The 13,510-nt window shown below is 49.7% G+C and overlaps 1 protein-coding gene, 1 non-coding gene and 1 pseudogene across 2 annotated transcripts; 1 reads left to right on the top strand and 2 right to left on the bottom strand.

Annotated features, from left to right (window-relative positions):
* Positions 1-1,322: 1,322 nt before the first annotated feature.
* Positions 1,323-3,334, bottom strand: LOC115320476. The gene is made up of 6 exons (XR_005798871.2): positions 3,023-3,334; positions 2,799-2,952; positions 2,465-2,641; positions 2,186-2,392; positions 1,912-2,123; positions 1,323-1,853 (listed from the first exon to the last, which is right to left on the bottom strand). It is a non-coding gene; the product is annotated as an uncharacterized LOC115320476 (transcript).
* A 179-nt stretch (positions 3,335-3,513) lies between these two features.
* On the bottom strand, positions 3,514-4,553 carry LOC121048244. The gene is made up of 3 exons (XM_040504353.2): positions 4,258-4,553; positions 3,669-3,888; positions 3,514-3,576 (listed from the first exon to the last, which is right to left on the bottom strand). Exons 1-3 carry the CDS (start codon positions 4,380-4,382, stop codon positions 3,568-3,570), a joined length of 354 nt encoding a protein of 117 aa, XP_040360287.1. The 5' UTR covers positions 4,383-4,553; the 3' UTR covers positions 3,514-3,567.
* A 1,642-nt stretch (positions 4,554-6,195) lies between these two features.
* On the top strand, positions 6,196-10,408 carry LOC115320473 (annotated as a pseudogene).
* Positions 10,409-13,510: the final 3,102 nt, after the last annotated feature.

Genomic DNA, 13,510 nt, shown 5'->3' with positions numbered 1-13,510 from the left:
GGCTTGTATGCGCACTGCTGCTGATGTTTCGACGCAATTATGAGCGTGCTGGTCTTCCTGTTACGCTTTCTTAAACATCATTGAACGCGCCAATGCCACCAGATAAATAAATCGAAACGGGATCCAGTGTCGACGATGAATGAGAGCTGCTTACTTAGAGCACATGCATAGTTTACTTGGGAGTGCGGGCCTACCTTCTAAACCGCAGCGCGTTTCAAATGTTCTCACAGCGCGCGATAACGCATTGCGTTGATAATTACCTCATAGCCCAATTATATGAGTACTTAGGATGCCTCGAAGCGGTACGTGATAAAGACGATGCTCATGCTCCCGATGCGAGCATGCTAGATCTGCTCGGCGTGTTTATATTTGCGCCTGGCCAAAGGGCGATTGTGTTTATGTGGTAGCTAGGTGATTGGTAGTGCCGCAGATAGGGGGAGGAAGGTGAACCGAATGAAAAACGACTAAGCAGGACAGAGGCGATCGCATCAGTTCATATCCGGCTCGTCTCTCGCGCGCTACTACCCAAGTATTCAAATGAAGTGAATGGTCCAGCTAGACGTTTTATTTCAGACCTTTCAGTTGAGTTTGCACCCAAATGCGCAGTTGTTTTGGACACACGTTTGTGAGCGTCGATCGCTTTCTTGACGCAGGGAGTTTCGGTGGCGCGGTGAGCAGCCGAGCCCTTTCGCGACCGCTCGCTTCGGTATTAAGGGTGTTTTTCGAATAAACACGAGTTTCTCGTGCCTAACATTTAATTGATCACTTTTTTCCACGCAATTTACACGGGACATTCTTTGCTTGACATTTCCTTGTGTTTACTGTTTAGAGCATTAATTACCGGCCGACAACCCAGGATTTCTTCGGGAAGGGAAGTACAGCAGCCTAATCTGGAAGTTCCTTTTGATGCCAGTGCTAGCTGCTCGACCACCTTTGCCACTACCGAGGTGACACATCGTATATATTTTTTATTTTTTGGATGATGAGGGGGGGGGGTGGGGGCAGTAATGATTTAAAGCATGCAATAAATTTGAAATTTGGTGGTAATGATACTCCGCTTGGTACTCAGGTGTGTACTTATTCATTCATTCAGCTTTATTCACTTTTGTTTTACATAATTTTTTCTCTGGTCTGCCTAAGCACCGAATGCTTGTAGGCTTTCCAGACAGTTGGTGTAAACATACACAAAAGAGAATAAGCACACTCTCAAATGTGAACACGACGAATACTTGTTGTTTGAAAATCACATTGCAGAATTATCTATTGCAACATAAACATAAACTGCAAAAACATACTTGTAGACACATACACCGCCATTGTGCTTAACACTGTGGCTTCCGCCCCCCACTTGCAGGGCATGAACCTCGCACAGTTGCCCGCGAGACTTTGTTTTTTTCTCGCGTGAAGAAATGTAATCTACATCTCAAAAAAAGTGGACAACCTCAGCTGTTGTCCCTAAAAAGTGTGACAAACAACCTACACTTGCTGAAACTGTACGGCTGTCGAGCAAAATGCCCTCAACAATCCTCACGTACACGTCGCCGCATGCAATTTTTTGTACCGTGTACGTCTCTACATGTTCTTCAACAATTTTTAGGAGAACAAGAAGGCGGCTGCAAGGTACTTTCGAATAGCCCCTCGATTTTGTCTGGATCAAGTTAGATGGGTGACGTGTTGCACTCAACATCGTTTCAATGCAGCCGGCGCAATCCAAAGTAGAAAACTTCTTGGCCACATATCCGCCTAGGTAATCCAAAATGGAGTCTTTGGTCGACAGGGGGCCAATGTCTTCCACGCAGTCTGTTGTTGGCTCCAGCAGGACATCGTCCAGCAAAACAGCTAGTCGTGTCCACCTGAAATGTGCACAACTTCCTTAATTTTCAAGGTGATAGAAAGGAAACTACAGGACACAAAGTGCAAAATACCTGAGTCGTAGAGGGCTTTTCCTTGTCAAAAAGACCTTGCAAAGTGAGAAGCAGTTGTGGCCCGTTTCCGTCAACTGAAGCTCGCTTAGGTGGCCGCACGAGGTTGTTTACCGACAGCATCCGGTATATAAACAAAAACTGCTGAACAGTTGGTTGGCCCCCGTCTCCTGCAACATGCCTGGCCATTCCAAAGAAGCGCTGTACAGGGAAAAAGAAAGATATCTGTACCAACACACAATGCCAAAAAGTACCTGAATTACCTCTAAGGGGTCTTGGCCGAGGTTTCCAACTAGGACATAACGGAAGCCTGACTTCAAGACGCGATCAGTCAGGGCCACCGTGCTGTGCAGCGTTATTCTCAGTGCACCACAAGTTGGCTTGCTGAGGAAGAACACCTGCCTCTGCTTTGGCAGGCTCTCTATGTATGTGCAGCAATCCTCCAGCCACTTCATGTTCGCCTTCAATGTCTGGAATGCAAGAAATATTAACCTTGAGTACACCAGAAGAAAAACGTATTTGGATGTAATTTACTCGCTCACCGCGATGTGCTCTGCTTCGTTGTATTGCACGTCCTGTGGTCTTCTTGAGTTGAGGCAGTCAAATAGATTGTTCATCTGCTTCGTGAAGTTGTACGTAGCCGTGGAGTTATGTAGCTTTTGGCAGCCTTCTTGCTTGCTATAAAACTCCATTGCAGACGCCGTGCTTTCACTGAAAAGCTGAAAACGACGGCACAGTGTTTTTGAGCGAAAAAGCTCTTTGCATTGAAATTTGTATTTTTTTACATTGTTTGTTAGCAGATCATGAGCAAAGTCTTATGTCATTAGTTTGCCTGTAAGTGCATGGCTTTACTAATTACTAAGAGTGGTTACTCGCCTGAACAGCAAGCCGCACACTCATCTTCTGGAAGGCGTTGGGGAAGATTGTGAGCCCTCGTGAGCTTCGGGACAGCACGAAGGCCAGCCTGTTGCTCCTCGTACTCCAACAGGGCAGAGTAGTGGCAGTGATGGACCTCATGTCCTTGCGGTAGCTGCGATAAAAAAAGTGAAGCTACGGTTCGAAAAGGAAATAACCTAATCTAGATTCGAATTACTGCTTACCAGGAACTTTCCAACCTTCTGAAGATTGTTCCTTATGCATTTGAAGACATGGGGTGGGTCAATTAGTGCCTGCACTGTCCGTGAAGGGTCGCATGGATGCTGGAATGAAGTTTGCAGCTGTCTCTGGTCACTGTTTATCCCTGAAAAGAAGGTAGCGATGCAGTTAGTTGTGTTCAACTACTTTAATTTCACAAATGTAACTCACGTCCACAGATACTAACCCAAGCTTTTTAAAGCTGAACGATTTGGCGTTGAATTGTCACATGTAACTGCATCGACAATAGCACCAGCTTTCGAAAGGTGCACAATGCACTGGAGCAACAACTTTGCCACTATTGAGCCAGGGGCTGCACCGGAAGAACAAAAGGTCCCAACAGTCTGCGACCACCCTCCAAGAAATGGTCAGAAGAGAAAGACCAGGACGTGATCGCCATCTTTCTCACAGTCCAAGGGTCTTGTGTGCTCGGCGAAGTTAACCTTACCGAGCAGAGCCATATCTGACTCCCTAATGTGCAGACTCTTTCTTACGCTCATCTCGTCGAACATCAGCACACCTGTAAAAAAAATACATCTCTTTAGACATGCAGCACATATATGAGATATGAAGTCACAGAATACAGTAGTAAGTTTGTGTATTGTTCCAAACCTCGACGCTCTCTCTCAGGAAGTACTTGCAGCTTGTCTTTGAGAACAGTGAATTATACAGAGTGCTGTCAAAACCAAAGTCAGCCTTCAGGCTCCTCAGGTGCATGCAGAGGGTGCGAGGGTTGGGCAAGGGAAGGTATTCATTCTCGTGAAGGAATGTATAGACCGCTGTCGACTTAATCTTCAGCAGCAGGTAGTCATAGATCCATTCTTTCTTGTACCTAAGAGTGTGCAGGTTCGTTGTGCATTCAATTAAATTGAGGCTGGTGTGTGAACAGTGCAAGTACATAACCACAGCAAGCAGAAAAAAGATGCACGACATGCGTCACACCCTTTCCTCATACCGCAATACACAACCAACGCGTTTAAAAATGCCTCATCATTTCCAATATTAACATGCACCCTACTCCAGCACGGGAGCAACAGACAGGTTGCATTGTGCGATCATGCAAAGCGGGCAATTTAGGATTACTCTGACGTGCAATGATAGCATGCACTGCTCTCAAAAAATATTGACAAGACAGTGGCACGAAAAAATATGCGCGATTATATTCATAGCATTTTGGCAGTTATTTGCAGATGAAGCTTACCTGGCAGCTTTCTGAGATTTCGCATTTGCCTTCATGATGCACTGATCGAAGATAAGCTCCTTGCGGGTGGATAGTTTGTCCAGGTTTTGAACGAGTCTTGCATTTTTGTTGGCCAGGACTCTCATTTTCGCAAGCTCCTTCTGACACCGTTCCAGTCGTTGCCTCGTGCTAGAAAGCTGGGCCCTCAGCGCCTGCGTCTCAACAAACGAACACACTGCCTGTTCCGTTTGGCAGGCCTGATCTGCGTGTTCACTATTGCAGGCGTCTGTAAAACAAATCAATAACACTGTTCACAAGTACCTCAATGCCACCAGCCGCTACACAGGGTCATGCGACTGAAGGAACAAAGAAAAGCCGCGACCAAATTGGCGCAAGAGCTTACCGTCACTAGCTTCTCCTGCCGAGTCGGTGTTCGCATTTTGGCGTTCCACTGCTGCGCATTCAGGTGACAATTTGCGCCGCCTCTTCGCTGGTTGCCTCTGAATCGCTGGCCGGGAACGCGGTTTCGGCTTTGTCAGGTACGCCGGGAGCTCGTCAAAAATCCTCGGAACAGCATCGGTCCGAAGTCTCGGTCTCTCTCGCTGAAGCGACACAACCACCCCGTTCACAGTGTGCTCGTCGGTTCTTACAGCGTCGCTAGCATCAAAATGATTTTCGCAAACCCGAACGTTCTTGCTTTCGAAGTTGAAACCGCCAGCTTCCAACCGCGGTATTGCTCTCTTCCACTTCTCCCGAAGTTCGGCGCTACTTGGGAAACAGAAGAGCGACGCCTTTTCCTTGTTGCTTCTGTATCCGGAGCTGCAGCCCGTCACGCAGAACGTCTTGGGCATTGTTCATTCGAATTTTCATGCCGTCGACCTTGAACACGATGCACTGGCACATGAAGTTTGCGTGACGTTGATGCAACAACTTCGTTGGAAGGAATACCGTGAGCAACCTCCACACAACGCCTTCGGGCTGCCGCCGCTGCCAGTGCGTTCCGCCGGGCGCAACGGGGCGATGGCCCCCCTAAGACAGCTCGCACCGCGTAGCGGCCGTTCTTGGCACCATATCAAGCTCTCCCGTAGAGTGACGGAGAAGTTTCATGACCACAACGGTATTAAGGGACTCTGATAGTACTATCGATAGCCGACTATCGAAAAACTATCGATAATACTAGCGATAGTCGACTATCAAAAAACTATGGATAGTGCTTTCAATAGTCGACTATTGATAGTTCTGCGATACTATCAATAGTTCTGGAAAAACTATCAATAGTCAATTTATCAATAGCTTTGCATCACTACAACACAATCAAGCAAATACAACAAAAGTGTTCACAAGGACAAACAACCACGAAGGACAAAAGAACCGGGCCCTGCCACAAAAAGTGATCTGTCGAAACACAAAGACCACACTAGGGAGGAGAAACCGAAAACTCCCCCAAAAAGAAAAAAGAAAAAAAAAAAGAGCGAAAGGTTACATCAAAAACGGCCAAAAGGCGCAGGACACAGCGGAGGAAGGGTGACGAGCGTCACCCAAACCTCAGCGGGTCTCTGACATCCTTCTTGGGGAGTCAGGACCGCCTGCCAGCCCCCTGGTTTCGGCCTCAGGGTAGGGTCGTGTTGTATTTAAATTTTTTTGCAGTTTCTATATACACTAGCTAGGTGGTGCCACTGTCCACCATTGCGCCCGTGTTGTCAGGGTCGCGTCCCCGTGGCGCTTGACCATCATGTTTGTTTACCGTTATATGAGTACGCCACCAAACGTGTCAGACGCCTCTTTCCTTCTGGGGCGTTCCCGCGCCCCCGGCCCCGCCGGTCACCACCTCGTCATGTGAGACCCCTCGTCTTTTCCGCAGGCCCGCGTGGGCTCTGCTCTTCTTATTATTTCGCGGGCAACCGCCTTCCTTTTTATTTACTACATTTTTGGCGACGACGATGGGATAAGTTGTTTTTTTTCCCACATTTTGAACCTTTGCGCCCCATGAGGCTTTGTTTCGCCGTGGCTCTGCTTTTGAGCATCGTTTTGAGAGGGCCCGAGCAATTGGTCGTACTCCCCGTCCGATGGACTGGACATGTATTATTTTTTTTTTTTCGCTCTTCGCATCATCTTTGATGTTCGAAATGGCGTCGTGCAGAGTTCCCGCCAATTTTCTCAGTACTCCCGGTCAACCGATAATGCCGTGGCTCGCATGGAAGCGCGGCTTCCTCATCAACCTCGAGGCAGTCGACGCCGAGGATTTTCCGCCGAAACGGAAGAGGGTGATTTTATTTTCATTTTTCGATGATGAAGGGAATCGCGTCGTTGATGCGTTCCACCTAGCGGGTCCAGCCGTTCACGCGGCAGAAGACGAATTTCAAGTTTTAATGTCCGCTTTGGATTCGCATTTCGCTTCCGCTCGAAAAATCATTGTTGAGCGTAGGAAGTTCGTCAACCGAGTACAAGGTGCAGTAGAGACCGTCCTCGAATACCTTGGGGCACTCTGACGCCTAGCATCCTTTTGCGATTACGGCGAGGCTTTGGAGAGCAACGTCGCTGAGATGTTTATTTCGGGGATCCACAGCACAGAAGTGCAGGATCGTTTAATCCGAGAGTCCGACGGAGCTAATGCACCTAGCCTCGAGCATGCTGTCCAACTAGTGCAGCAGTTCGAGCGGACATCTCGAGATTGCGATCTTTTTCGGCGTTTGTCAGACCAAGATCCAAACGCGTCGCACGTGATACAGCGTGTCCAAGATAGCCGCAATCTTCAACCGTTGACTGACCAGCATGGCAAAAATGGCGAGGCATCTTCACGAAGGAACTGATGTCCTCCTCCCCGTTTTCCCCGAGACGCGAGCGTTCTTCTCCCCCTCCTTCTCCTCCTTCCCCGTTGGGTCGCGAGTTGAGACCTCCTCCCCCTCTCATTCGCCGCCGTTCGCGCCGCTCGTTTTACTCTCGCCGAGAGGCTCTCGCGCGCTCGTCATGCGATTTTTGCTTTTGTGGCCGCAAGAGCCACGCGCGGCAAGAGTGTCCGGCATCCGGAGCTACGTGCTTCTCGTGTGGCCATGTGGAACATTTCGCTAACGTCTGCCGGAGTCGTCCAAGAGGCGACCGTTACCAGCAGCAGCTGGCCCTTCCTAATGGACGGCGAGCCTCCGTCCGCAACGACTACTGCCGTCTTCAAGCAGAGCCTGGTCTGACAAGAACCTCCGTTCAAGTCGCCACGTTCCCAGATGGCTACAGCGACTTGTCAGCTACCATCTACATCGTGGCAACGCCCGACGGTCTTCCGGAGCGGTGCCGTTTTTGCGGTGGCCCCTGCCACCCCAGGGAGTTCTGTCCTGCGGCGCACCACTCTACCCCAGTGGCTACGACTCGACCGTGGGGGGCCTAGCAACCCTCCCACCATGTTCAAGTCCGGATACCGGAGGCGTCGAACGATGCGTCACCCTTTGGCGCCACGAGCATGCACCATGGTACCGGCCCCGGGGAGGTACCTTGCCTCCGGAGCACACAGCCTCCGCTGCAGCCCCGTCTGCAGTTCCTGCTGCTGCCCCGTCAGCTGGTCATCCAGTTGCACACAGACTGCCACTGAGGGTGCAGCCTCTAGCACCTCGTTCGAAGGTGCACCAGTACCGGTGCCAGTCCCGTTCCCAGTACCAGTGTCGTCAACACCCATCCTGACGCAGCCCAAGCCGTTCCCCAGACCAGAGCCACCAGAGCCCTAGGGTCTAGACGCCTCTGTGCAAGAGTGTCGTTGGCGGCTGCCAGATGTCCTGAAGGACTATTTCATCAACTCTTTTGGACTGGGTTCAAGATATGTGTGAACAATCAGTGACTTATCCAGCGTATTGCCTTAGGGCAGCTTTTCCAGTGTAGTGCTTTCCGCAAAGGTCATTTGCGACGTGCTTTTCCTTCTAATTCATGTCTGTTTCCTGTGTCCTGACATAGAGTTGTCAGAGGTCATTTCATTTCCTTTCAGTTGATTTCCTATCCAACTGCCCTGTAGTTTGGCATCAGTTTTACCGTTCCTTCCCTCATTGTTTTTCGAAAGAGAGTTTAATCATTGTTTATAAGAAAGGGAAGAATATGGGTTTATTTATTTTTTTTTAAGGAAAGGAAAGATGTTGTATTTAAATTTTTTGCAGTTTCTATATACACTACCTAGATGACGCCACTGTCCACCATTGCGCCCGTGTTGTTAGGGTCGCGTCCCCGTGGCACTTGACCCCCATGTTTGTTTTCCATTATATAAGAGTACGCCACCAGCCACCAACCGTGTCGGATGCCTCTTTCCTTCCGGAGCCTTCCCATCCCCCCGCCCCGCCGGTCACCACCTTGTCATGTGAGACCCCTCGTCTTTTCCGCAGGCCCGCGTGGGCTCTACTCTTCTTTTTATTTCATGGGTGACCGCCTTTCTTTTGATTTACTACATTTTTGGCGACGAGCATTTACTACAGGTTGCGAACTGTCCATGAATAGGATAGCGGTGTCACGGCAGGCCCCTTCAACAAAAGAAAAAAAATGTTTCTACAAAGCAAGCGTCCTCGAATATTGAAAAAAAAAAAGGATAACTACCACAGAGGAAGGAGTCCCACAAAACAAAGACAGAGACAAAAAATAAAAATAAAGAACAAGAAGGCAAACATGGTACATGACCAACCTCCCCAATCCACACTCACAAAAAGTGAAGAAATGAAGAAGGTTTCAATAGATATTATTTATTTTTCTTTTTTCTCTTAGTACAAATTGGCTTTTACGAAAATTATATCGCTTGGGTCATACCCCTATTTATTCTATCTTCATTCGGATTAATTCTGTATTGCTAAGGCTGGAGCAGACTGAGGCACATTATTTTTCTTTCTTTTTCTCTCATCTCGCAACATATTTGTCCCCCAGTGAGGGACCGACCACCGGGGGCCAATGTAGCAACACGTCGCAAAGGTGAGCTCCCTCGATTTTCACTTTTTTTCAAAAATTTTATGGCCTACAGAGCGAAAAAAATTTGACACGAACGTGTATAACACTACCGGGAACTAGCACGTTAAATTTCATAAACCAATCCGGCCAAAAAACCTATTTTTGCAGCACTTGGGTGCACACTGGCCTTCCACAATAAGCAAGCGCCAGCCCTGAAAATATAATAGAACATTACTGACATTAAAACCTTCGGTGAAAATTTTAACACTCTAACTTTAAAACTTTTCCCAAGAGAAGAAAACTAACTTTCCGGACCAAACTTTTCCCGCCAAAATTCTGACACTTTTGACGCTTGTAGCTTAAGTTTCCCCCGCTGGATATCGTCCAAATTTCTGTCACGGGTAGTTAACACCTAGAGGAACATTGTTTCAAATTTCACCGCTCAGTCAGCTATACTTTCCAAGTTACAGGCGTTTTAAAAACTGAAGCGAGAGGGCATGGGGGCCGCCATGTTGGAATGCTGAAATCATCGGATAGATGGGACAAACTGCTCTCCAAAACGCGAAACTGATGACCCCTACGGCGGACGCTATCTTGCTACGCCCGACCTACTCAATCCAGCAAGGTATAGGCGAAACCAAAACCACAGTAGTTGACTTTTCATTCCAAAACTCTAAATCCAAAATCGGCAAACTTAATAAATTCACAGTAAATCAACCATTGATCCTACAGCAAAACCATTTTCCGTGAAGTGCGATCCAAACCAACACGTTTTTGTGCAGCTGTAGGTCGTGGGGTCCCCGGATGTGACGTATTTTGTGACGTTTTTGCTGTTTCCGGTGCGCTTTCTGAGTTGGAACCGTGCGCTTTGGTTTGGACGGTGCAGCTTCGACGAGCGCACACGCGCGCACGCATGCACGAGCGCACTTTGGCGGTGAAGTGTGTGGGAGCCACAGGTTCCCCGCATTTCTATCTAGGCCTAGCTCATGCAGGCCGTGGGGCGTCGCAATGTCGGGACACGTCCCGGATGCGAGGGCGAAGTCGTATTCCCTTGTGGACGACTTTCCCTCGCCCTTCTCGGGTGATTTGCCGAAGGCACACCCCTCGGGATCATGACTTGGACGCGTCTTCTTCTCCAGGGAGCCAACCTAGATCCGACCCACCCCGGGTACGTCCATTCCCGCAGGCTATATAAGACGGCCCTAATCCAACGGCCAGGACTCTCGCTGGGTGAGGCTCTGCTCGACGGAGCCTTCCTTTCTTTTACTGACCCTCCCCCTCCGTGATACTGTCAATAGCGGTAGCACGGACTCCGACTGGCGATCCTGTCAAAAGAGACTGCGCCGTCATCTCTGACATTGTTGGCCCTCGGGCAAGCGTGTGGCACTTGAGCTAATAAACACGTCATTATCCGGACCCAAGGAACCTTCTGTGTTTCTAAGTGGTACCCCCCAAAGGGGAAACCCACATCTGGCGCCCCAACGTGCGGCCTGTCCAACAAGTGCAAACAAAGCAGCGCTCTCGCAATGACAGCGAACCAGGCCAATTTCCGGCCAAGAAGTTGTGGACGGAGGGAAAGGCGAATACCCAAAACCCGATGCCACTTAACAGTTTTGTGGCCACATCAGCCACGCACGGACACAATAAGCAAGTGTCCTTTCAGCCAAGCTTCCCTAATGGGTATGGCTCACAATTCAAAAGTAAACGGTCAGCTAGACGATAGGGACAAAACACAGACAGGGAGAAACAGGAACAGAGACATACACACCGCTGACTATCAACTAAGACTTTATACTCCTTCTTCATCACTTTGACCCAAAGATTCACACCTAAAGTAATGCCAATAAATAACCCCAAAATCCTTACATTACACTACTAAATAGACCCTTTCCGAAATTCAGTGCCATCTGGTGGTTCGTAAAGCAGTTTAGGTTTTGCCATATCAATGGCGGAAATGAACTTGTATCGACACCGTCACTTTTGCAAGTCAACGGCACGCGAGGAATTCTTCAGTGCGAGTTCTTTCTCGGTCACTTTCAGTTTGATGGTGACCAAGAACCTGCATTCAGAACAAAGCTCCAACCCACTCAGATGCCTCGGGAAAATTCTACACACCAAAATGCTTTAAAGCCGATTGTGTGCCGCCCGCAGATTGACTGAATCTGAGTTATTAGAAATAAACGCTTACGTAGCTCTTGTGTTTTGTTCCTACGTCGCGTTGTACTGACCCCCCGAATGTACAGGCCTCGCATCATCCGCTTAAAAGCATCTTCAACGTCTTCCTTTATGAGTTACTAGAAGGCCGCCATTGGTATGGCACAGATGCCTTTCCACAGATGATGATAGCGATCAAAGTGGCCAGTGTGAATTTCGGAAAGGGTCTATTATAACACTAAATGAAAACAAAATAAATTGCATTAAATTATTAAATTTGGTCACTAACACCTCCCTGACCCAAACCGCAAACCACCGCCGACACATATCCCTCTTATTCCCTTTTACGGGGCCGTTCCACACTGCAAAAACTGCCTTTCTCCCGTGCTGACCGTGATGGAGGGCATGCTCACGCAATCACCGACGCTTTCCTCAATGGCCTGGGCCTCGAGAATCTCGTGCGCAAAGGCATTTCTGTGTCTTTTAACAGTGGAAACACTGCTAAAACTTGGCCTGCACCCACACGTGCGGCAATGGGCTGCAAGGTGCCCGGCCCCCGTGCCCTGCACCGACGCCGCGTGCTCCCTGATTCTGTCATTAATGCAATGTCCCGTCTTCCCAATGTAGCAGCTCCCACATGACATTGGAATCTTGTACACAACGCCAGTCTGGCACATGGCTTTCTTAGACCTGTGCGCAGTGTTGCAGGTTGGCTGGCGGTTCTTGGCCTGATTTACCCTGCGGCACATGGAGTTCTCTCTGTTCGGTGCCGAGCACACAACCCTGACACTGTCGTGTAGCAATCTTTTTGAGTCGGTGGGTGACGCTTTTGAATTATGTGCCAACTAGCTCAACTTCAGCCTGTGACTCACAATGCTTGGAATACAACCGTGGCACTCCTTCTCGGAGCACGCCAGCCTTCATCGCTGAGCCAAGCCCACCCATGACTTTCGAAGTCAACACGGGTCCGACGAGACAAGAGACAATGACGCAACAGCAGGCAAATACAGCCTCGTACTGCGATGACCTCTTGACTCCAGACTGGTCTGCAGCTTCCCCACAAAAGGAAGACACTGCTGCCGTCTGTGAGCAATGGCCCAGCTCAGCGGCTTTATGCGCAACGGGACACACGGCGGCATACACCCAGTGTACAGCTCGGCAGCCGAAAGCGTATCTCATCAAAGAGAAAATGCGCTAAACTCGCACCAGCCACTGCTAGATAACGCAGCATGAGTTATCAAGAGGTTGACGGGAGCGTTGCAAACAGCGACGACGCCCCCGTCGCCCACACGGCCACTGGTCAGAATCGCTATCCCGACATACCGAGGATACGGAGACCGAGTGAGCGCCACAGACTTCCTCGAGGACCTGAAAAGTTATCAACAGGCTATGGGAATGTCGGACAACGAGATACTGGAACGTATCCTGCCAATCTCATTGGTGGACCAAGCAGCGCGATAGTTCCGTCTGACCGGAAACCAGCTGCTGACTATCAAGTAGTTCTGAAAGGCTTTTTGCCAGGAATTCCTCCCCGCTGACTACGAGCATAGGATGAGGAGAGAGCTCGAGCAAGGGACCCAACACCCAGACGAGTCACTCTTGGAGTTCGTGAGGGCGATGCAAGAGCTCTTTGAGCTGGCAGAACCCTCCACGCCACATTCAGAGCATGTAGAGCAAGTCATTCGACAGGCGTACCTGACTTGCGGCGTGCTTCCGCGAATTAAATGAACTGGCCTCGGAAGCTCGGCGGATCTAGAGTAAAGCGCGAAACACATGTACGACGAAACCTTCCGATCCGACGTGCGGACTGCCGGAATGACCTTGGGGGTAGAGGGTTTTCGTAGCACCGGAGAGCGTTGAAAACCCTCGCCTCCGACCGTCGTATTGCGCGGTCGGACGTCGGATCGGACGGTTTCGTCGTACATGTGTTTCGCGCTTAACTGTATATGCTCCGCTTGCGGAGCAGAGTACCGCAGTGGTGCCATTCTGGAACCAAGCACTGCGGGAAGCCACGGTCGGTTTTTGCAGGGGCACGAAGGCGCAGACGCGAGGCGGCGTGCTGCGGCGTGCTGTGGCATGCTGCGGAAGGAAAATAGTGCGGCGTACGGCGACGAACTGCACATGCGCCGTGACCGTTGTCCCGTCGTTTCCCGTCTCCCTCTCGCAAAAAGCGCACCCGCGTATGCACCCGCGGGTCGCGTGCTGTTGTCACGAC

This window comes from Ixodes scapularis, unplaced genomic scaffold (assembly GCF_016920785.2).
Source record: "Ixodes scapularis isolate PalLabHiFi unplaced genomic scaffold, ASM1692078v2 ptg001080l_1__unscaffolded, whole genome shotgun sequence".
NCBI lineage: Eukaryota > Metazoa > Arthropoda > Arachnida > Ixodida > Ixodidae > Ixodes > Ixodes scapularis.
The sequence above is the reverse complement of the archived record's forward strand: the minus strand, read 5'-3'. Positions and strand labels throughout refer to the sequence as shown.